The sequence below is a fragment of the Bos mutus genome, chromosome 6, assembly GCF_027580195.1.
Source record: "Bos mutus isolate GX-2022 chromosome 6, NWIPB_WYAK_1.1, whole genome shotgun sequence".
Lineage (NCBI taxonomy): Eukaryota > Metazoa > Chordata > Mammalia > Artiodactyla > Bovidae > Bos > Bos mutus.
This window is the reverse complement of record NC_091622.1, coordinates 113,916,564-113,940,895: the sequence shown is the minus strand read 5'-3', so window position 1 is coordinate 113,940,895 and position 24,332 is coordinate 113,916,564. Positions and strand designations below refer to the sequence as shown.

Below are 24,332 nucleotides of genomic sequence, written 5' to 3'. Positions count from 1 at the left end.
GCCGCTTGTCTGCCTGTGTTGCCCCAGCAGGGGATGGGCGTGTGCCCTGCACTCTATCTGACCGGGATGAGGAATCGCTCTCCTTCTGAGATCGGGTGGTGGGGCCCAGGAGCGGGGGTGTGTGTGTGTGTTGGGGACAGGGGGCAGGGCAGGGGCCCGGGGGGCTGCGTCCAGGTGTGTTGCTGGGCGGGGAAGGCAGCGTGGGCCGAGGAGGGGCGTCTCTGAGTGGGGAGATGGAGACGAGGTCACCTCCGATCATCCTCACCAGCAATTTCCTTGCTCGCCAGGCTCAAGGAAGGGGTCACCGAGACGCTCTCCCCCTGCCGTCCTGCGGGGCCTCCTTCAGGCCTCTGGGCAGCCTCCTCCTTACCTCGGGCGCCTTCCCACTTGCTGACTCCTCCGCTGGACTCGTCCACCTGCTCTTAAGTTTTCTCTTTGCCTTCGAAGTAAGCTTCAGCATCCTTTCCTCCTTTGAGAGAGGCCCCCTGACCCCCAAGCCCTGTGGCAGCCGCTGGCTCTGCTCCTGCTCTTCCTCCCCCTTATACACTGATCGCAGGATGAGCCTGTGAGTTCGTTTGCCTCTCTGACTGTGTTCGTCACCCTGCCAGCCTGCTAGCTCCTGGTGGGGGCCTCAGAGCTGACAGCCAACCCGCCTTCACCGACAGAACACCCCGCTCAGGGCATCTGCTCCTCTGTGACGCAGACCAGACAGCCTCTGACTCGCTCAACCCTTGGGGTCCGGGCTTGTCCGACTGCAGCCACCTCCCAGCTGGTACCTTGGGGGTCCCTGCTCTCGTTGCCTTAGGGGACCTTGGACTTGCTGTCTTGGGGGCATACATGTCATAGACAGTGGTGCGGATGCTGCGGGGGGTGTGGGCCGAGGTGTGGCCCCTTTTGAGCTCAGCTCCCCTGACGTGGACGCAGGCGAGACGAGAGGACTGAAGGGACGTGGTCCAGCCAGGCTGGCATCTGGGACGCGGAGTTCAGTCTCGGTCTGGGAGGCCTCCTGAGCCCCCTGCCCCAGAGATGGTGCTCTGTGCTGGGGACCTGGAGGTCGGCCTGGCAGGGAGGAGGGATGGGGCAGAGTCTCAACCAGGTGAGAAAGGGGGTGGGTGGGAGGAACCGAGAGAAGGGGCAGCCCGGGGAAGGATGGAGAAAGCCTAAGGGCAATGCCGACGTGTGGTGCGCGCTGCTCCGAGACCACAGACGGTGTTGGTGATGACGGGCAGGTCTGTGTTCTGGGTTGAGTTGTGTCCCCGAAGAGCGGTGCTGAAGTCCTGACTCTGGTCCCTGTGAATGTGACCTTATTTGGAAATAGGGTTGTTGCAGATGTAGCTAGCTGAGATGAGGTCACGTGGAGTAGGGCATCCTGATGAGACGAGGAAGAGAGACATGGACGTGGAGACATAGGAAGAGGGCCCCGGGACCGCAGAGGCGGAGGCCGAAGGGCTGCCGCTCCGCGCCAAGCATCGCCCGCGACCCGCATCAGGAGAGCGAGGAAGGGCTCTCCCCTGGGGGTTCCCGAGGGACCACGGCCCTGCTGGCACCCTGATTCAGGACTTCCGGCCCCCAGACCACGAGAGAATAGAGTTCTGTTATTTAAGCCACTCAGTTTGTGGCCGTTTGTTCCAGCCAAACTCACAAAGTTAGGAATTGGGACCAAAAGATGCTGCTCACCAAGTGCCCATCACGTGCCACCTGAGGTGCCCATCACGTGCCACGTGAGGTGCCCGGCACTTTCACATGTATTATCTCGTTCAGTCTTTCTGAAGCCCGATGGGCAGGCACTCCCATCAGAGAGACGGGAAACTGAGGCCCAGAGAGGTGAAGCCGATGGGCCCAGGTCACACAGTGGCTGAGACATGGAGCCGGCTGCAAACACAAGGCTGCCTGAGTTGCACAAGGGCAGTCAGCTTGGTGGGGGTGTTGGGTGCGATGCGTGGCCCTGTTGGAGGGCGGGGAGAGGGGAGCGAGGGAAGGTGGCCATGGTGAAGCATTCTCTTTTCCGACTGTGAGGCTCCTGGAGGACTTCTGGGTGGAGGTGTCAGCACTCCGATGGCTCTGGGGGTTGAGTGCTCAGGAGAGGCCCGGCTGGGTCTTGAGGAATCCTCATTGCCTTAAATTTACCTGAAAAACCAGTACTCATGTGTCGTAAAGTTTTCAAGCCCTTGATTTCATTTGTTTCTTATCTTTTTAAGTAGCATTCAGCAATAAAGATGCGAGTGGGTATCACTCGGCAAGGCTCAGGGATGGCTGGACGCAGAGCAGGGCTGTTAGGGGTAAAGAATTATTCTGGAATGTGGAGCAGGGAGTGTGCAGGGAGGGGGGCAGTCAGGGGCTCGGGGACATGAGTGGGGCCGCCAAAGCCACCTGGCCACGCTCCCCCTTGCCTTTCTGGCTGGCGCCAGCCTGCTGGGGCCACAGGCAGAGGGCTGTCCCCGGGGCAGGGTGGCCTGGATCCGCCCTCACGAGTGGCGGTCCTTCCAGGCTCCTGCAGTCCTGCCCACCCTCTGAGTCCAGGAAGAGCGGTTTCTCTCTTTTCTTTCAATCGCTGTCATTTCTGCCTGGTCCCCCAACTCTGGCAGGGGTGCAGGCGTAGAAGGCAGAACAGAACTTTCTCCACTGCAGGTGGCGACCCATTTGTGGGCGTGAAATCAGTTTAGTGGGTCACAGCAGCCTTTGTTACGTAAGAGGTTGAAATGAATAGAAAAAGAGCAGACCCAGTCTAGAAAAAGAAAGGAAAATAGCAGAGCACATCCCAAGTAATAGGGCGAAGTATTGTTTGGTGAAAAAAAAAAATCTGTTATGTATTCACATATTGTATAAACGATTGCTGTGTGTGGCAGGCTGAAAAACGCTCCCCTAGCCCAATATTCACGTCCTCATCTTAGGACCTGTGAGTATTTGAAAAAAAAGGCGGGGTTTGCAGATGGGATTAAGGTAAGGATGCTGCACTGGGAGATCATCCTGGATTATCTGTGTGAGTCCTAATGTATCACAGTGACTCTTAGAGGGGCAGAGGGAGGCCACAGACAGACTCACAGAGGAGAAGGGGCCGGGAGCAACAGGGCGGGCGGAGATGGGGAGATGCCACCATGAGCCAAGGATGCCGGCTGCCACTCGGAGCTAGAAGAGGCAGGAGGGATCCTCCCCCCAGGCCCCGAGGGAGCCCTGCCCAGCAGACACCTGCGTTCCAACTCCGTGGTACCGAGTTTGGACTTCTGGCTTCCAGGACTGTTGTTTTACCCGTTCGTGCTGGTTACAAGAAACTGGTACGCTGTGGGACGAACAACCCCGAAGCTCAGAGGCTCAGTCGGCAATCAATTATCCTGGCTTGGGGCCTGCAGGCTGGCCGGAGCTCAGCTGACCAGGCTGGGCTCCCAGGGGCTGACCCCGTCCCCTCTCCATCTTCCTCCTGGGATCGTCGGGTGGCCTGGGGGTTGTGCTCCGTGCAGGAAGAGCAGAGGGAGCTGTGTGACGCCTGAACCTGCAGGTGGTCACTTCCACTTGCGTGCGTGCAGCAACCAAGCCAGGCGTGGGAGCAGACACCAAGTCACAGGGCCAGAAGAGCCCTCTCCCCCGTGACTGGGGACCCTAGTGAGGGGGCAGGAGCAGGGGGGCCCGGGCCCGGTCCATCTGCAGGCTGTACTCTGTGCTCGTGGGGCCGCTGCCGGGTGGGCGCATCTCTCTGTGCGCTGACGCTGGAACCGTGTGGAAGCTGCCCACCGGCGGCCCAGAGCCCGGTGTGAAGTGCCCTGGACACAGCCATTTGTGGGTTTTCAGGGCCTGGCTCTGTCTGTCTGCGACCCTCCCTGAGAATCAGTCTGGAAGGTTCCAGGTGGGGAAGGGACAACGTCCCACCTTACCCCTTACCCTGCATCCTCAGAGGGATAGATGGAGGCTCATCCTGCAGGGTCTGGGGCAGGGGAGAAGGGACTGCTCCCCTACAGCCCCAACTGGTCGCCATCCCTGGGGGGAGCGTGCACATCCACCGTTAGCTTAGGTTCACCAGGGTCCTGGTCCTCCGCCTTGAGTGCGCACAGGGACTTTGGAGAGGCTGCGGGGCAGGAATCTCCCACGATGAGGCTGGGCGGCCGCGGCCCGTCCTCCCTGTGGGTGCTGCCTCAAGTTGCCCCTCCTGCCCGCTCCCCCCAGAACAGATGCGGAAGAGGAGCAGGGCCCGGACAGCTCCCCCCACCCCTGGTGCTGGGAAACCACCTGAGCCTGTGGGAGAGGAGGCCGTGGGTCCCCGGAGCCCTGGAACCTCTGTGGGCAGGGCAGGTGTCCCCACAAGCCAAGGGCAGTCTCCCACAGGCCCGGCAGCCACTGTAGTTGGTGGGTCATGGCATGGGGTCGGGGGGGTTGGGTGTGCTGGCCTCCATGGGGGCCTTGGTGCAGGCCAGGCAGGGTGGGGAGGTGCTCGGAGCTGAGGGTCAGTTAGGCAGATACCTGGAGAGGCATGGAGCCCAGGGAAGACCTAGCGTGGTCAGCGAACACCGGATCAGGCCAGCTGAACCAGGCCCGGGGCGGATTTCTGCCCCAGGGACCGAGGAGCCCCCAGCCTACGGTTCCCATCTCCTGGGAAGCCCTTCTGGCGGTGTTGTGGCTGCTCGTGTCACGCACAGGGGCCTTGCCCGCCCAGCCCAGATGGACAGGAGGCATCAGGCCCGGGGGGGATGACCCTGGTGAGGGAGGCGCCAGCCCTGGGGAGGTGAGTCCGGAAGGCAAGACAGCTGGCCTCTTCTGGGCGCTCTCCCCAGGCAGCAGCGGGCTTGGGGTTCATGGTCCAAGCCATCTTCCCTGGGATGCATGGGCGAGGGAGGCGGTCCTTCCAAGGGGGCCTCGAGCCACGCTGAGTCTGGGCCGCAGCAGCGCCTGCCCTGTGGATGGACGGTACCCGCAGCTCCTCCTACGATGATTCTCTTTCGAGTGCCTGGGCAGACCCCAGCCTCCCTCGTTCTCAGGGTGAGACCGACCCAGGGTTTTCGATGGAAGTTCTGTTGCCCTGGCCCCTGCCCACCTTCCCACCCCAGCAGAGCCTCATATAGCCGAGGGCGCCATCCTGCCGGGAACATCAGCTCGCCGTCTCTCCTCTCCAACCTCCATCCCGAGTCGAGCAGCTTGCCACCCCTTGGGCTCTGAGTCACCCCGGGTTCTCTCTGCCGGGGCGTCCCCTTAAGCCCCGCCGGGAGCGCCCCCCGCCCCTGTGATACCCCAGCTCAGGCACCAGACCGTATTGCCCCTCTTCTCCTGTCTGACTCTCAAACTCAGAGCCTGCGGGCCTCTCTTGTTCACTGGAGCTGGCCCAGCTCCCCCGTCTCTGCCTCGGTGTCCTCACGGGGGAAGTAGGGACGTGCCGGTCCCTGCCTCGGGTGCGGGGCTGGCTGGGGGCTCAGCGGGGGCTGCTGTCTTGGTCGCTGTTGCCAACGCAGTGGTCATTTCGGCCCGGGCTGGGCACAGACCGCAAGGCATCGAAGCTGCAGAATAGATGAGTGGAGAGAGGCTCTCCTCCTCTGTAAGCACGCGGGGCTGTCGTTCTCTCCCTGGGACGTGTCATCCATACCCACTGGCGGGACCTGGAGCCTGGCGTGACGCTGCCTGCAGCCCTGTGCTCACCACCCCTCGTCCACCAGGTGGAGAGGTTCAGACCAGTGCGATCAGTTGTGGTAGTGTTAGCCGCTCAGTCATGTCTGACTCTTTGCAATTCCACGGACTGTAGCCCGCCAGGCTCCTCTGTCCATGGGATTCTCCAGGCAAGAGCACTGGAGTGGGTTGCCATGCCCTCCTCCAGGGGATCTTCCTGACCCAGGGATCGAACCTGGGTCTCCTGCATTGCAGGCGGATTCTTTACCGTGTGAGCCCCCAGGGAAGACCTAGTGTGGTTAGCAAACATCAGATCAGGCCGGGAGAGTCCCTGCTGGCGGCCAGCACCCCCTCTGACTCTTCAGAGCTGAGCTAATGAGGTGTTTTCTGCTGGGTGCTGGGGGAGGGCTGACGTGGCCTCCCCGCCCCACCCCCAGAGCCGCTGCAGCTGAGCCCTGGGAAATATGACCCGTGCTCCAGGGCGTGGCCATTGAGCCTCCCCGCGGTGGGATCCTGGCCCCTGGCCACTAGACCATCACACGCGGTTAGCCGGGATAACACCTGCAGGGTCTCAGGGGCTGCGCGCTGGGGGCCAGGCAGGCCTTCCTGCTTATGTGGTTCATGGGTCACAGGGCCTTTCTGCCTCTGGAGAGCTTAATGCCGAGTGTTGCAGAGAGACATCCAGGAGCACAGGGGCACCAGGGGACCAGGCAGTCAGGGTCTCTCACCGCTGCCTTTATGCCTAGGGGCCCCCCAAGTGTCCCAAGCCTGAGTCTCCTCCCATCTGGCACAGGGGCTGCAGAGTGGGTTAAGTAGGTCGCCCCGACATTCATGTCCACCCGGAACCTTCACATGTGACCTTATTTGGAATAGGGTCTCTGCAGGGTAATCAGGGTAAGGATGGAGAGGAGGTCTTCCTGGAAGAGAGGGGACCCTAAATCCAGTGACTGGTGTCCTTGTATAAGAGACAAAGAAGGACACGCAGGGATGTACAGAGAAAAGCCAGCCCTGTGAGTTCCGGGGCTGAGATGGCAGTGATGTGAATGCTGGTCCGGGTCGCCCAGAGTCCCCAGAAACTGGCGATGAAGGGAAGCACCCTCCCCAACTGCCCCAGAGCCTTTGGGGGTTTCTGGTCTGCAGACTGGGGGAGAGTCAATGTCAGCTGCAGAGGCCGCAGCTGTGGGGCTGGGTCCCCAGGATCCGGGCATGGGCTGGGAGGTGCTGGGCAGGGGGCAGGGTGCAGCTTGCGGGCCGGGCCGGCCACGTGGGGCCGCAGATGGACCCAGCTTCCCCGGGACCCTCCCCCACTGCCTTTGCAAAGCCGCTTTCCCGGACGCCCGGGAACAGGTGTGTCTCCCGAGCAGGGTGGCAGTCTATTTCGGTGTACTGGGCAGGGCTCGGCCCAGCCCTCCTCGGGCATGAGGGCAGCAGCTGCCTCGTGACCCTCTGGCATGTCCCCTGAGGGCTGTGCTGGCCGCAGAGGCTCCAGCCCTCGGCCAGCTGCCGCCTGCCCGCGGCCTCACGGGTGCCGGCCGGGCTCGCGGAGGTCACAGTCCATGGGGATGCCCGGAGGAGGGACAGGTAAGGCCCACGCTGCCCTCACCGCTCCGACCATCGGCCCGGGAGGAAGACTTCTGTTCTGACCAGAAGTCTCCAGTCCCCCCAGGAAGCCTGGGGTCCAACCCGAGGGGAGGCAGCGTGAGCTCTGCCGTGTATGAAGGCAGATGCGGCCGGAGCTGACGTGTGCCCGGCCTCAGCAACTGTCCTCTGGACTCTTGACGGCTGCCCTCTGCGGTGACCCGTTTCACAGATGAGGAAGCTGAGGCTCGGGGAAGGGGGGCCTGGGCAGAACACGGTGGCGGGCGCTGCTGCTGGGCCCCTGCTCTGGGTGGAGCCTCCGTGCCTCCTGCCCCTGTCCTCTGCTGCTGGGCCCTGCTCTGGGTGGGGCCTCCGTGCCTCCTGCCCCTGTCCTCTGCTGCTGGGCCCTGCTCTGGGTGGAGCCTCCGTGCCTCCTGCCCCTGTCCTCTGCTGCTGGGCCCTGCTCTGGGTGGGGCCTCCGTGCCTCCTGCCCCTGTCCTCTGCTGCTGCGCGCCTGCTCTGGGTGGGGCCTCCGTGCCTCCTGCCCCTGTCCTCTGCTGCTGGGCCCTGCTCTGGGTGGGGCCTCCGTGCCTCCTGCCCCTGTCCTCTGCTGCTGGGCCCTGCTCTGGGTGGGGCCTCCGTGCCTCCTGCCCCTGTCCTCTGCTGCTGGGCCCTGCTCTGGGTGGGGCCTCCGTGCCTCCTGCCCCTGTCCTCTGCTGCTGGGCCCTGCTCTGGGTGGGGCCTCCGTGCCTCCTGCCCCTGTCCTCTGCTGCTTTCCTGGTGGTTCTGTCTTCAGCCAAGGGTGACTTTGTTCCCGGGGGAGGGTGGGGGGCGTTTGGCCTTGCTTGGAGCCACTTCTGATGGTCTCAGCTTGGCGGGGGAGGGGGTGCCACAGGCCCCTGGAGGGGTGTTGAGGCCAGAGACACTGCTCACCGCCCCGTGGTACACAGGGCGGGCCCACAGAAGCATGGTCCAGCCCGGAGTGTCGGCTGGGCCTGAGGCTGGGAAACCAGCCTTAAGAGATATTGTAATGGCTTCGGTCCTTCTGCTATTGATACGAAGAGGAGGGCCCATCAAGGTAGAAAGAAACTCTAAGGAGCTTCCAGTCTGTTCCAACCCCCCACCTCGGATGAGGTGGCGTTTGGCGGGGATGACCGATGGCGGATGGCGGGAAGAAAGCTCTGGGGCAGGGGGAGGGGCTAGAGGAGGAGACAGGGTGTGTAGGGGGGCGCAGGGGAGCGAGCCTGGACTCCGGAGCAGAGAGGTGGGGTGCAGTGGGGAGAGCCTCTGTGAGCTGAGGTGTGTGGGGCCAGGGGGCTCCGGCTAGGCTCCAGCCTCCATCCTGAAGTGCTCCCAGCCTGGTCCTCAGGGCGCCATCCTGGCACGAGGCTCAGTGCCCAGCACACCCTGTCTCAGCCAGATCCTCTGTCCTGGCTGTGGCGTCTGTCCAGAGGCAGGATCTGGGACCCCTCATCCGTGTGTCCCCATCAGCATCCCACACTCTGCAGGCTCAGGGAAGCAGCCCCAGGGGTGCCAGGTGAGTGGCGGCAAAGGTTTGAAGCCTGACCCCACTGTGGGCCTGGTCTGGGTCCTGTCTTGCTCCGGGGGTGGGGGGGGGCGGTGCTCCAGACCCCCTCTGTAAAATGGGGGTGTTTGCAGTTCTTCCCTCCCACAGTGCTCTGAACCCACGCGCCCTGAACCCTCCTAGCAGATCTCCATGTTTGTCCCCACAAATGTGTAGCTGTGGGTGCCCCTGCCTCCCGGGCTGGCTGGACGCAGCCCCACGTGGCGGTCTCCCTCCTGGCCTTAGCGCTCCGGCTGGCTGGGGGTCAGATAACATCCCCCGGCCTGCTCTGTGTATTGGGTTGTTCTGAAAACACCGGCGGATTCCAGGAGCTGAGCCATGTGACCACGTTCACTTCTCAAATGGAATTTCCACGCCGGCGGCTGGGCGGGTCTCCCCACTCAGCTGAGAACTTGGTGTCCTTCACGCCCTGCTCTCAGCGGACGACGGGCAAAACAATCGTGATGTTAAAAACTGCACAAACCCAGTGAGATAAGCCCTGTTGTTCCCGACTCACAGACAAAGAAATGGCATCTCGTGATGAAAGTACCAGGGAGGGAGATGTGACTCTATTTATGTAAAATTATAATAAGAGCTAGAAGTTAAAGAACTGTAGAACTTTTAGAAGACAATATTATATCAGGATAGGGATTTTTGATCTTGGGGGTTTCTTAGAAACGACAGTAAGTACGCAAGCAAGAAGACACAGATACGTTGGATTTATTTCTTCAAAATGAAGCAGTCTTACGCTGCCAGGAGCATTATGAAGCAATGAGAACACAGATCACAGAACAGGAGACAGTATCTGCCAATCATATATCAGAGGATGGGCTTGTGTCTAGAATATTCGTGTGCATGCATGCTAAGTCGCTTCAGTTGTGTCCGACTCTTTGCGGCCCTATGAACTGTAGCCCGCCAGGCGCCTCTATCCACGGGATTCTCCAGGCAACAATACTGGAGTGGGTAGCCATGCCCTTTTCCGGGGGGTCTTCCCGACCCAGGGATGGAACTCGCATTTCTTATGTCTCCTGCATCGGCAGGCAGGTTCTTTACCACTAGCGCCATCTGGGAGGCCCGTCTAGAATACTTGAAAGTGAGAGTTGCTTAGTCATGTCTGACTCTTTGCAACCCATGGACTATACAGTCCATGGAATTCTCCAGGCCAGAATAGTGGAGTGGGTAGCCTTTCCCTTCTCCAGGGGATCCTCCCAACCCAGGGATCGAACCCAGGTCTCCCGCATTGCAGGCGGATTCTTTACCACTAGTACCACCTGGGAAGCCCGTCTAGAATATATAAACAACTCTCATAACTCAGTCAGAAAAAGCCGAATTCAATGAACAGATCTGAAGAGATATTTTTCCAAATAATATATACAGATGGTGAATAGACATGTGAAAAGCTGTTCAGCACCGGTGGCTATCAGGAGATGCAGACCCAAGCCACAGTGAGACACATCTCACGCCCATCAGGGCGAGTGCACACTCAGTCGTGTCTGACTCTGCGACCCCATGGACTGTAGCCCACCAGGCTCCTCTGTCCAGGGGATTCTGCAGGCAAGAAGACTGGAGTGGGTTGCCACGCCCTCCTCCTTCAATCCCCGCCGTCTTCCCGACCCAGGGAGTGGACCCGTGTCTCTTGCGTCTCCTGGTTGGCCGGTGGATTCTTTACCATGGCGCCACCTGGGAAGCCCATCAGGGTGACCGTGATGAAAACGACTGGTGGTGACAGATACTTACGAGGACGTGGAGAAGCTGCTGGTGGGACGGTGAAGGGATGGAGCCGCTTAGGGGGGCAGTCCGGCAGTCCCTCACACGGTTAAATGCAGGGTTACCGTGTGACCAGCAGGAAAGGGGAGTGTCCACAGGGAAGGGCCTGTGCCGGAGTGCCCGGAGCAGAAGGGGGAACAGCCCCAAAGTGGAAGCCCCCCCGGAGTCCGTGTGGTATGTTCCTGTAATGAACCATTGTTTGGACATAGTTAGGACACGCTGACCCCTGCTACAGCGTGGGTGAACCGTGAAAGCCTTCACCTGAGTAAAGGAAGCCAGACACACAGGCCCACGCATGGTGCGTCTGTCTTTCTATGGAATGTTCAGGGCAGGCGCGTCCATCACAGAGGTGGGAGGTCACTGGCTGTGTCACTGGTCGCCAGGAGCGGCGGGAGCGGGATGGGGAGGGATGGAGATGGTGAAAGTGAAAGTGAAGTCACTCAGTCGTGTCCGACTGTCTGCGACCCCATGGATTGTAGCCCGCCCAGCTTCTCCATCCATGGGTTTTTTTTTTTTTTTTTTCAGGCAAGAGTACTGGAGTGGGTTGCTGTTTCCTTCTCCAGGGGACCTTCCTGATCCAGGGATCAAAGCTGGCTCTCCCTCATTGCAGGCAGAGGCTTTACTTTTCAGAGGGATGGAAATATTCTAAAGTTAATCGTGGTGGTGGGCGCACTTCTAGGAACGTACAACCATCCAGACCCCCAGTTCTAACGAGACACACACAGGACACACTTCCCCTACCATCACCCTCTTGGACCGGTGGGTTAGGTGGAGAACACGCAGAAGGGCAGAAGGTTAAAGGAAATGGGGAGGGCGGGGAAGCCAGAAGAAACGGAAAACCAGGCCGGTCACACAGAGACCTGGGCTCGAATGCCTCCCCTGCCGGTTACAAGCTGTGGAATCTCAGCCAGTTGCTAAGCCTCTCGGAGCCTCGGTTTCCCCGGCTGCTGTGGGAGGTGATCATGCCTCTCGAGCCAGTTGGTGTGCGGAGCCCACCAGGCAGAAAGGAGAGTCGTGGGTATTTCTGGGTGGCCGCTGGGGACAGAGCCTGCCCTCAGAAGTCACAGGCCAGCGGCTGTCCCTGCAACCCTCCCCCGGCCCTGGCGGCCCCTCCGAGGAAGGAGAGAAGACTGGAGCTCCTCCAGGACCACCCAGCGTATACTACACCCCCCAGCGGATACTAGACCCCCCATCCCTCCCTGCTCCGTCCACAGACTCCCACCAGGGTCCAGGCAGCACCGAAGCCGGTGGGCGGGGTGTCTGATTTGGGTGAGGATCATCCAGCCCAGATTTTCAGACCCCAGCTGAGACCCCTTCATTAGCAACACAGATCACTAAGTAGGCTCTTAAGGTCCACCTTTCGTGGAGAAAACACGAGGGTTGTAGGGCTGACCTTCCCTGTGGGTCTGGAATCCTGTGCACGTCCATGGCTCCGAGGAGCAGGTCGGAGGAATTTTAAATTGAACGTTGCTGCGGGTTTTGCATGGTTCGGTCATGGGAAGCCGCTTCATGACTTGGGGGAGGAGGGTCTTTGTCTACCAGGCAAGCATCTGGGGGGCAAGTGTGGAGCCACGAGGCCGGGCACTGGAGGAGGGTCCGGCCAGGACTGGAGACCCCAAGAAAGGGCTGCTGGCCCCCGGGAGGACGCAGAGAGCCTGGACTCCAAGCTCAAGTGAAGGAGGGTCCTTCCACCACAGGAGATGGAGCTGGGCTCCGACGGCAGGTGAAACGGATGCTCTTGATGAGCGCTGTGAGCTTGCAGCCCTCGGGCTGCTCATAGTCCATGAAAATAGCCGTGGACAGGAAGGTTTGCCAATCAGGGGCACCCCGGGAAGATGCCAGACAGCGAGTTAGGTCAAAGGTGGACCCGCCTCCCCCAGAGCTGGTCCCCTCCCTGCCCTCCGCCCCTCAGTTATCTGCTCTCCCCCCAGCCCCATGCAGCATGCCACAGAGGGGAGAGCAAGACCCAGAGAGACAGGGCTTCCAGTTCCGGCCTGGAAGCTGCTTCCGTCCTTGGAACCTGTTTGTCCATCTCAGAATGGTCAAGAGAGGATGTTCCCTGATGTGCAGAATGAATGGGATAATTGGACCTTAAGTGATGGGTCAGCAGCGGGCTCTGGGCAGTGGACAGTGTCCTCCTGGGAGAGGGGTGAAGAGGAGAGGCCGGGGGTGTGGTGTGGTGACCTCTCGGACGCCTGCACCATCCTTGCTGGGTTCAAAGCCAAGGGCTCTTCTGGGCCACTGGGACTCGCTGATGGTGACCCGAGGGGCAGCTGGGTCCCCGCCAGGCGGGTGGTGTCTCCAGGCCAAGGCTGCAGCCCCATCTCCAGGGACCTGGGCAGAGAGGGGGGCAGCTTCTGACTCTAAGCAGGCCCACATGCACAGTCAGCCAGTCCCCCAGCTGGCTGCGCCGCCCCCCCGCCAACTCTGCCTGGAGAGTGAGGGTCCCTGGAAGGATTAGCACAGCCCTCACAGACCCTCAGGCTTCCCGGTGGCCCAGTGGGTAAAGAATCCACCTGCAATGCAGGAGATGCAGACAGATGCGAGTTCGATCCCTGGGTTGGGAAGATCCCCTGGAGGAGGGCGTGGCAACCCACTCCAGTATTCTTGCCTGGAGAATCCCATGGACAGAGGAGCCTGGCGGGCCACAGACCATGGGGGTCGCAAAGAGTCAGACACGACTGAAGCGGCTGAGCACGCATGCAGCACGCACAGACCCTCCCGGCAGGAGCTGACAGCTGGGGCTTGGGGTCCTGCAGGCCTGGGTTCCAGTCCGTGGTGCTATGTGTCCACTCCCGGCTCTGTGACCCGGGTCACTGGTGGGAATCGCCCAGCGCTGTGTCTGGCCGATAGTCCAGGCCCAGGAGCTGAAAGCTGATGTTGTCACTCAAGACTGTTATTTCTCAGCCCCGCGGGGAGCTGTTCTGTGCTCTGAGTCACCAAACGCACCCCTGTTTCCCATCATACGTCAGAAATAGTCGTGGGGCACCTGCTGTGTGCTGGGCCTGAGCTGTACGCCGAAGACCCAGACGAGGTCCCTGGCTGTCCCATTGGTGGCCGCCTGGCCCACGTCGAGATGACACGGGGGACAAGCGGTGGCCTGGCCTGGGAGTCCAGGGACCCAAGCCCTGGCCCCGACCTGGCCTCAGATTTGCCCTCTGCTTTCCCCTGTGTTGGGGGGGGGATGGACTCAGATGCCCACCTAAGCCCTGACCTTCCGGAATGCCACCCGTGAGATACTTAGATGCCTTGCAGGTCAGGAAGGGCAGCTCTTCCGGCGATGAAATAACACCCTCCAGGGACGTGGGTGGCCGGGGCGCCTGGACCAGCTGCTCGAAGCTTCAGGAGTCTGTAAACTGCCAGAAGCTGGAGCCGAAGGTAGCTGGGCGCCTGCCGTAGGCAGCCTGAGCTTCCGGGGTGGGGGTGCTCACTGCCATGTTCTCCCCACTTCTGCCTCGGGAGGGAACCCCTCTACCAGCAGACACCACCCCTGCAAAGCCCCTACCTCATGCCAGTCTGCAGAAGCCCGGCCTGGGGCAGCATGACCGTCCCCCGTGCAGAGGAAGACCGGCTCAGGGGGGCAGAGGAGCGGCGAGTCCCCAGCCCTGCCTCCCGCTCCTGGAGGGTTGGTTTCCTGGGGCCACAGGAACGAATCCCGCAGACATTTCTTCTCAGACGGCTCTGGAGGCCAGGCGCCTGAAATTACCCTGTCCCCGGCACGGGCTCCGTCCGAGGTCTGCGGGGACTGGGCCTTTCTTGGCCTGCTGACAGCCGTCTCCTCCCTGCGTCTCCACTCCTCGAACCTCTGTGCGTCTCTGCCCCAGTTTCCTGTTTATAAGGACACAGTCGTGTTGGAGACAGACCGAGTGGCCTCGCTGTAACTCGCGTGCCTCTCTCTAGGACCCCGTCACGTTCTGAGGAGCTGAGGGCCAGGACTCTGATGTTGGGGGGATGTGGTTCCATCTGCCATGGACGGGTTCCCTTGTGTGGCCTCCCATTATCCTCGCCGGCTGGGAATCCATGGAGGCTCCTCTTTCCAAGCATGGTGGGGTCATAGCGTGGGTGGTGGGGTTGTTGTGTGGGTGGTGGGTCGTTGCGTGGGCAGGGGGTCATCATGTGGGCTGGGGGGCCGTCACGTGGGCCGGGGGGTTGTTGCATGGGTGGGGGGGTCATCATGTGGGTGAGGGCGTTGTTGTGTGGGTGAGGGGGTTGTCGTGTGGGCTGGGGGGTCATCGTGTGTGTGGGGGGCCGTCCCTGCATGAATCAGGAATCTGGGGTTTCCCCACTTGAACTCTGCCTGAGTTCTGCCTTTGGTTGCTGGGGCCAGACAGCTGGCCTGTTGTCCTAACCTGGCGTCTCCCTGGCTGAGCAGCTGGGCCCAGGCGCCTGGGGGATTTTGGTGTGCCATCTGCGTGGGAACTGGCTAGGGTTGCCCTGGTTGAATTTGGAGCAGGCAGAGCCTGTTTCTGGAACCAGACCCAGAAGGTGATGAACTCGTTCTAGGGCAGAGAGATCACACCAGTCCATCCTAAAGGAAATCAACCCTGAATATTCATTGAAGGACTGATGCTGAAGCTGAAACTCCAGTACTTTGGCCTCTAAGAGCTGTCTGCTGCTGCTAAGTCACTCCAGTCGTGTCCGACTCTGTGTGACCCCATGGACCGCAGCACTCAGACCCATGTCCATCGAGTCGGTGACGCCATCCAGCCATCTCATCTCCTGTCATGCCCTTCTCCTCCTGCCCTCAATCTTTCCCAGCATCAGGGTCTTTTCAGCTCTTCACATCAGGTGGCCAAAGTATTGGAGCTGATTCATTAGAAAAGACCCTGATGCTGGGAAAGATTGAGGGCAGGAGGAGAAGGGCATGACAGAAGATGAGATTGTTGGATGGCATCACTGACTTGATGGACATGAGTTTGAGCAAACTTTAGGAGATAAAGTGAAGGGCAGGGAAGCCTGGTGTGCTGCAGTCCATGGGGTCGCAAAGAGTCCGACACGACTGAGCAGCAAGTGCAAAGAGAGCTCAGAGCTGCTGGGTGTGGCCTGCTGGGAGCAAAGGAATCTCATCAAGGGAGGAGCTGTCTTTTTGAAAAGCAAAGGGAGGTGGGTGCAGCCAGGAGCGGCTGAGGACTCAGAAAGAGAGGCTGCCGTGGGTGGGGCTGTGACTGATGGGTGGAACCTTTATGGGTGGAGCCTGTCATGGGTGGGGCCTCAGTGGGTGTAGCCTGCAGCTGGGAGAGGAGGCTGGTCTTGGCTTGCAGCTGCCTTGAGCGCCGAAGAATTGATGCTTTTGAACTGCGGTATTGGAGAAGACTCTTGAGAGTCCCTTGGACTTCGAGGAGATCCAACCAGTCCATCCTAAAAGAAATCAACCCTGAATATTCATTGGAAGGACTGATACTGAAGCTGAAACTCCAATACTTTGGCCGCCTGATGCGAAGAGCTGACTCACCGGAAAAGACCCTGATGCTGGGAAAGATTGAGGGCAGGAGGAGAAGGGGACGACAGAGGATGAGATGGTTGGATGGCATCACCGACTCAGTGGACATGAGTTTGAGTAAACTCTGAGAGTTGATAATGGACAGGGAGGCCTGGCGTGCTGCAGTCCACGGGGTTGCAGAGTTGGACTTGACTGAGCGACTGAGCTGAGAGCACCAGGCGGGAGGCAGGCCTGGGGTTGAACTCTAGTTCCACCCCTTCTGGCTGTGTGGCTTTGGGCTGGTTATTGACCTTCCTGAGCTCAGTTTCTAGCTCTACCAAATGCATGTAACGATATCCACCTTGCTGGGTGGTTGTGATGACTCCAGTCAAGGTCACACCAGACTCTGGGCACTTCCTTTCCTGGGTCAGAAAGGCCAGCACCTTTGGGGCTTTGGCTGTGGAGGAGGTGACCTTACCGTCTCTGGAGCAGACCTTAGGTGGGGCAGGCGCAGAGATGGGGGAGGGGGTGGCCTGGTACAGACGGGGTGGGGCTGCCTGGGCTGGAGGTTGGCGTGGCGTTCTGGTTTGCTATGGGTGGGTAACTAACCATCCCAAACCTTCATGGCATCAGACAAGCGTTCTGTGATACTCACAGGTTCCGAGAAGCAGAGATTTAGAAAGGGCTCCGTGAGGGTGTTTCATCTCTCTTCCACGGCGTCTGTGGTTTCAGCTGGAAAGCGAGAAAGCCTGGGGTGACTCAAGCCCTGGGGACTGGCATCTCTGGAGGCACCCCGACTTGGGGGACGTGCGGGGTGGTCAGAGCTTCCTCACAGCCTGGCCACTGGGTTCCCAGACTTGGCATCCTAGGAAGCCGGGCAGAGGTCTGTGGCACTGTGACTTGGGTCAGGGCAGCGGCAAAGGTCCACCCTGGTCCCGGGGAGGGTCTCAGAGCTCGCCGATGAGCAGGAGGAGGGTCAAAGCCAAGTGTTGAGAGGAGCCTGCGGGTGGGACTGGTGTTCAGCCATCTTTACACGTCCAGTCAGACACATGATCAGTTCTGTCTGCAGACACTTGTGCTGAAGCCCCGGGTCCAGTCCTGAGACCCCAGGTGGAGCGGCGCTCGTCACTGGCCTCCAGGAGCTGCCATCTGGCCACAGGGCAGTTCCTGGGCTCAGCCGAGGACGGGGCTGCAGAGGGGTCACAGAGACCATGCTTGTCGGGAATCTAAGAGGACACACAGCTTTGCACGGCGATGGCGCCCCCGCGGGCCCCTGCCGCTCGCTCGTGAAATTACAGACACAGGCCTGGAGACGGGTCTCAGGATGAACATTCCTGTGCCTGGGGGTCAGCGTCAGTGCGATGAGCTTCCTGCGAGGGGTTTCCATGTCTGTCTCCACCTCCGTGCCCTTGGGTGTGAGCTCCTCAGGGTGGGGGACCGTGTCTTCCTTGGCCCCGTGCCAGCAGGAGCTCGGCAAGGAACTGGTACCACCCCAGCTTCGCCAAGGACGGATGGATGACGTGTCTGCAGAGGCTTCAGGCCCGGCAGTGCGGAGACCCTTGCAGCCGGCTCACTGGGCTCAGGCTGCCCACAGCCTTGGCAAGACGGGCCGGATCAGAGAGCCGCATCCTGGTTCCCGCTTTCATTCACAGCCAGCCCTTAAGGAGGTTAAGATGGGGAGTGACTACAGGTGCTTTGCTTTGATTTACCAACACATAACAGCAGGAGGCTGAAATGGCACCCCACTCCAGTGCTCCTGCCTGGAAAATCCCATGGGCGGAGGAGCCTGGTAGGCTGCAGTCCATGGGGTCACTAGAGTCAGACACAACGGAGAGACTTCACTTTCACTTTCCTCTTTCATGCACTGGAGAAGGAAATGGCAACCCACTCCAGTGTTCTTGCCTGGAGAATCCCAGGGACGGGGGAGCCTGGTGGGCTGCTGTCTGTGGGGTCACACAGAGTCGGACACGACTGAAGCAACTTAGCAGCAACAGCAGCAGCAACAGCAGGAGAGGCCCAGGCCTGTTCCTGAACCGGACGACCTGTAAAGAGTATCTTGAGGGCAGGGGAGACAGATGCCCTAAGGTCTTCGTGCCGTCAACTCCCTGTTTAGAAAGCCAGTCTAAACAAACCCCTGTTCTGGAGGCTGTGCTAGCTGCAAGATGCTGGTGGTCACCAGGTGTGTGAGTGCCGTCTCCCAGCTGGGCCTGGCCGAGCGCCCCTTGCTCTGTCTGCACTGGTCCCCGCTGCCGGGAGCCAGCATGAGGAGCTCCGCCCGTGGCAAAGGTCATGAGGAAGGAGGCTCGGCATACGCAAAGCAGGGATCAAGCCTCAGGAGTCCCCCTGGAAATTCTCGAGCATCTACCCCCAAAACCAGAGTCTGCCTACTTTACTGCTTTGTGCTCTCACCTTCACCTCTGACTTTACGGGGGCTGTCCCCCGCCACTTCTTTCTGAAAAAGAGTTAACTTAGAGCTCCAGTTAATAATAATTCCTAGGCGTGATAAGAGTGTTTCAACCTACAAACTCCTCTGAAGGTTCTCTAGCCTGCCTGACAGGCTTGTCTGGCCACGTGTGATTGTTCACAGCCTCCCAACCGTGAGAGGCACGAGATGCTTTAAACCTTCTAAAAACAGGTTCTTTAGAGAAGTTAGAAAAGTATTAGTATAGTATAATGGGCTGATTAGAAATTGTATTGGTGAAGGGTTTTTCATTTGTTGAGCCAATGTTTACTGCTAAGTCTCCACATCCCCTGCCCTTATACACATTAATGAATATATAGAAGAAATAAGTATTAACCTTTGATATTAATCACATTAGACCTTAGGCTAAGCAAATTCTTTCCTTAATTAAAACCCACTACACCCTCACCCTATAGGAATGTAACTTTATCTGGTACCTTCGGAAGGTGGTGTCTGTTTTAAGAATAATCACCCCTGGAGAAATAAGTGTTCTGGTTGACTGACTGCTGTCACAAGGAGAGGGTCATAAATTGTCAGCAGGCCCCCTGGCTAGAAGATGATGTAACACCCCTAAGACCTCTGTATACATTTGTATGAAGCACCTGACTTTAATAACAGTCAGGACTGCTGACCCCTCGTGACTTTTGTATAACATCTCAGTGTATAAAAACAGACCCTGGAAAAATAAAAAATGGGATCAGTTCCTCGAAAGACTGGTCTCCCATGCTGTTCTTTCTCTCACCTTCTGGCTGAATTCCATCTGGGGCGTGGAGGCTCGTCAAGCCTACTAATTATGCCTGGGCTTCTAAGATCTGACCAGGGAGGCCTTAGTGTCTCCTCTCCTTCGGGAGAACACGAGGACGCCTGCTGCCTACGTAGGTGACGTAAATTCCTTGCCTTGGAATTTTACTAGCTTTCCACGTAAACCAAGTTATTCAGCCCTTTTCTCCACTGAATTTTCCCACTGAGCTATCCTCATTCTATTACTCTTTATATCTCTAATTAATATTTAATTAAAGCTATTGTATCCAGTTCCCGAAGCCGTCTCCCCTTCGAATTTCCCTGGATCCACCGGGGCTGGGCCCCGGCACCCCGGCCCTAGGGAGCGGCACTTCTCAGACCCGGCCCCTGGCCCACAAGGTGAGCGTGGTGCTGTGCGCTCGCTGCTACCCTGAAGGTGCCTGTGCGGCATGCGTCACCTGCTCCTGGAAGCCCTCCCTGACTGCACACAGGTCCACCCCTGCAGCACCTGCCCACGGCCCCGTAGCCTCCCTCGGTACGTCTGTGCCCACTGTCGTGGTTAGAAAGAAAAGCCTGAGAGAGGAGGTGAGAACTCAGCACCTGGGACCCACTCTGGGTGCATCAGAGCCCCAGGAGAGGCTGTGACGCACGGATGTATAAAGCTTATTCAATATTAGAGCAGACTTACAAAATGTGGAGACTCCACACCAGCTGTTGGCGTGATACAGAGAGCAAGATGGAGAGTGCTACAAAACCACCATGCTGATGGAGCACGGCTTCCCCTTGGATTCCCCGAGGATGCAGGGACTGCATGTCCCAATAGTGAAGTGGATTGACCCTGAGAGCAAAGCCTGGAAAATAAGCTGAACAAGGGCTGTTGGTCCTTGGCCAAGCCAGCAGGGCCTTCTCGGGGGTCCAGTGTTAGCCAGACCCTTTGGGAAGGGACAGGGCCATATGTAGAGGCTTGGAAGGTGAGCGGACTGAGCAGAGATAAACAGTTTGAAGAGTCCCCGATGACCACAGAACATTGTGTGCTTTGCTGTCTGGAGCGTAAGGGATGAGAGGAGTCCCTGGAACAAGAGAGGCACCTGCCCCCGACCCCCACTCACCGGGCCTTGCGTGCACCCTCTCCTGCCTCCTGCCACACCCGTGCCTGGCCAGTTTGCACACCCGCCTCCCCGAATGCCCACCGTGAACAAGCAAGTGCACGACTGGGACTTGCAGAGCAGCAGGCGGCAAAGGGGATGGTGGTATTGGACACCCGAGCAGCAGGGACCCTGGCCGAGTCCCTGATCCAGCCACGTGGCTTTGGGAAAGTCCCCTGGCATCTCTGAACCTCTGTGTGTACTCAGTCAGGACTCTGCGCCCCCCCATGGGTTGTAACGCACCAGGCTCCTCTGTCCATGGGATTCTCCAGGCCAGAATACTGGAGTGGGTAGCCATTCCCTTCTCCAGGGGGATCACCCCAACCCAGGGATGGAACCCAGGTCTCCTACATCGCAGGCAGATTCTTTACTGTCTGAGCCACCAGGGAAGCCTCTATATCTTCATCTGTAGAATGGGGGTGACAGGCCATTTCCGTGGCGGGGGGTGTGTGGTATGGGTCAAGTGAGGGCCAGGACTGGGTCTGTTTTGTTCCTGTGGGACCTGGGCACATAGTAGGTCTCAGGCGTTTGTTGGGTGGGTGCATGAACGGTGAACAAGGAGGAGAGCTTTGCTGGCTGGAGTTGGGAGTTGCTAACATCTTGGCTGAGCACCCTGCAGCTCTGCCACCAGAATGAAGTCATGGAAACCTGCAGTGGTTTCCACGGTTAGGGCGCCAAGCAGGGTCAGGGAAAGATGCTGGGAAAGATGGAAGGCGGGAGGAGACAACAGAAGATGAGATGGTTGGATGGCACCACCGACTCGATGGACATGAGTCTGAGCAAGCTCCGGGAGTTGGTGATGGAGAGGGAGGCCTGCCGTGCTGCAGTCCATGGGGTCGCAAAGAGGCGGACACGACTGAGTGACTGAACTGAACTGAACTGAATGAAGGGTCAGGGTAGATGCCCTGAGGCAGGAGAAGGCCAGCCCGCCATGCTCCTGCACAAGCAAGGATCGCGTGGAGGGGAGGCAGCGGACACGTGTTCAGGTGGCATCTCAGCGGCTTCCAGGTCCCGTGATGGGAAAGCATGGCGCGTTTGCTCACGAGTCTTGAATGAGGCCAGGCTGGTGAATTTCTCTGGACAAAGTGAGAGATCACCCCCAGGCAGGTCTGTGCCAAGGGAGTGAAGCGGAGAGTGGGACGTTCGGTGGGTACACCAGCCGGAAGGGAAATCTACAGGCCCCCTGATGCTCTTGCCTGGTGTCCTGGGGGCCCCCCACCGCGGTGGACATGAGCTGAGAGGTTGACATCAGCCTTGGCAGCAGTGCTTGTAGGGTTCAGCCGCCAGGACTGCTCCCCGCATCGAGCTCCAGCAAGGTTCCATGCTGGGTCTGCGTGGATCCCATTTGGATGGAAGAGAAAGCCAGGACAGGCTGTTGATGAGGCTTTGGGGTGAGCAAAGGTGTGGCCCCCAGCAGCTCCAGGTCCCCTTCCTGCTTCCCGAAGCTTCTGCCCTTCCCACTCCGAGTGACTGGTTTCCCCCTGAGACCCTGGAGAACTAAGCCAGCAGCTATTGGTCGGCAACGCCTGTCAGTCATCACCTCCGAGCTCTCTCCACTTCACCTGATTCTGAACGGTGCCTCCTGAGACCAGGCTCCACATCACAGATGCGAGCGCTGAGCCTTCTCAGAGCTCAACCAGCCCTCAAGGTCACACAGCTGCCCCCTGCATGGTGGGCCCAAGCCCAGCCTTGCCAGCTGCTGTCCTGGCTTGCTCCTCCAGGCCCTGGATCTGGTTGGTGGATCAGAATTGTACCCAGAGGGATCACAAGAGAAGGGTCACAGCGACTGCCAGGTCAGACCCAGGAAGCCACGAGCCTCCACTTTGAACGCGGGTTCCGTGTTGATGTTACTGGTAATTGTTCTCTTATTCCCAGCAAGGCTTCCCTGTGCTGGGATTTCATTTTCATGGGGCGGGATTAAGTGGTCACAGCCCCGTGGGATTGATCCTTACCACTTGACTTTATGTTTCATGTTATTGTCGCAGTTAGGGACTTGTTAAATCAAATGCTAGAGCCAATCTGGAAATTGTAGCGAAATGAACCTGCTGGGTTTGGGGTTAGGTCTGGAGTGTGGTGGTGCCCACTCTCTTTCTCTCTCAACTTTTTGTAATAGGCTTTGTTTCTTAGAGCAGTTTTCAGTTTACAGGGAAGTTGAACAGTAAGCAGGGGGTTCCCAGGTCCACCGTCACCCAGACCCCCCGTTTCTCCTGCTGACGTCTTTCCTGTACATTCTCTGCGACCTTTGTGTGTTCCGCGTTTGTCATGATGGATGGACTAGTTCTGATACGTTATTATTATATAAAGTCCGCAGTTACGTCAGCCGTTGCTCTTGGTGTTGTGTGTTCTCTGGGTTTGGATGAACGTATAATAATATATGGGCTTCCCTGGTAGCTCAGCTGGTAAAGAATCCTCCTGCAATGCAGGAGACCCTGGTTCGATTCCTGGGTCAGGAAGATCCCCTGGAGAAGGGATAGGCTACCCATTCCTGTATTCTTGGGCTTCCCTAGTGGCTCAGACAGTAAAGAAGCTGCCTGCAGTACAGGAGACCTGGGTTCAATCCCTGGGTTGGGAAGATCCCCTGGAGAAGGGAAAGGCACCCCACTCCAGTATTCTGGCCTGGAGAATCCCCCTGGATGGAGGATCCTGGCAGGCTACAGTTCATGGGGTCACAAAGAGTCAGACACGAGTGAGCAACGGAGCCCAGCAGAGCGTAGTAATGTCTGTTTACCACCGTGAGATCACACAGAACTGTTTCTCATGAAATGCCCTGAGTCCCGCCTGTTCATCCCTCCGTGCCCCCGGGCTCTGACGCCCGCTGCTCGTTTACTGTCTGCGTGGTTTTGCCTTTCTTGATGATGTCGTGGGGTCAGTCGTGCAGCGTGTAGCCTTTCCAGACCGGCTTCTGTGACTCAGTAACAAGTACCTGAGGCCCCTCCAGGCCTTTTCATGGCTTCACAGCTCATCCCAAGAGTTCTTTACGAGACGAGGTCTGGCCCGAACCGCCCCATCCCCGTCTAAGGGCCCATTCCTGCCCTGTCCTGCCACGCAGGGGGTCCTGATTCCCTCTTGTTGTGTCCACGTGCCAGCCGGGCCGCCTGCCCCGGCCTCAGTCCACTCACTGGGCGGCAGGAGAAGTGGCCGTGGCCCTCGCTCTGCAGGCTTCTGTGAGCACTGGTCCCCTTTGCAAAACACCCGACTGGTGCAGCTGCACGAGGTCCGAGGACTGAGTCCACCTTGAGGGGTAAGAAGTCCCAAACCTCAGATCCGCAGAAGCCTCAGGCTGGGACCCCAGGGACTAGCAGGCAGCCACAGGTTGGAGGGGACAGCTGAGCAGGGGGTACCCACAACAGGCCCCCTCTGGGCAGTGTCTACTTCCCACCACCAGGGGGCAGCACCCTGCTCTCACCCAGCCACCCAGAGCTCCGGGAGGATGCTCCAGGCAGCAGAGCTGGTGCTCCCACAAAACGACCCTCTTAAAGCAGCTTTCACCCCAGATCAAGTATATGTCCATTAACCAGGAAACTGGCCATGCCAGGCTGTGAGTTCTTGCGAATGACAGCGGCTGTTGTGAAGGCGGGAGGAGAAGGGGAGGACAGAGGGTAAGATGGTTGGATGGCATCACCAACTCGATGGACATGAGTTTGAGTGAACTCTGGGAGTTGGTGATGGACAGGGAGGCCTGGCGTGCTGCAGTCCATAGGTCACAAAGAGTCAGACACGACTGAGCGACTGAACTGAACTGAGCTGTTGTGTGTTGATCTCTTATGGTTTGCGGGACTCTGGGCTGCTTGCTACGCAAGCCTTTGTGCCTGAGGTCGTAGCCACCGCTGGGGCAGGCGCTGTGAGCAGAGGGCGGATGGACAAACACCTGGGTGGCCGGGAGTTCCAGGTCACTGCCTGCTGGAGGTGAGGCTGGGCCGTACCCAGGTCCGCCCCCCGCCGCCCGCCCCTGACACTGGTCCATCCCACACAGGTGCTGGTGTGAGACCTTGCGTGCTCACTCATGGAGCCGCAGGGCACGCCGTCCTTTATATGCTTAGTGAGTGAGAAGACAACATTCGTTCCCCCACCAAC

At 59.1% G+C, this 24,332-nt stretch overlaps 1 protein-coding gene across 27 annotated transcripts in view; it reads left to right on the top strand.

The window, feature by feature from the left end:
• ABLIM2 (actin binding LIM protein family member 2) overlaps positions 1-24,332 on the top strand; it is a 170,845-nt gene that overhangs the window by 22,763 nt on the left and 123,750 nt on the right. For 12 of the 27 annotated variants that reach the window (XR_011464583.1, XR_011464574.1, XR_011464566.1 and 9 more), the window contains exon 1: positions 7,015-7,164. The exons of 2 other annotated variants lie outside the window; for them this stretch is intronic. Coding sequence is in view for 3 of the 25 variants with exons in the window: in XM_070372767.1 (XP_070228868.1) it covers positions 7,035-7,164 (130 nt within the window). In the remaining 22 variants the exon portion in view is untranslated. Of the gene's footprint in view, positions 1-7,013; positions 7,165-24,332 lie in introns of those variants that run through there. 13 more of the 27 variants (XR_011464580.1, XR_011464568.1, XR_011464577.1 and 10 more) reach the window with 2 other exon arrangements.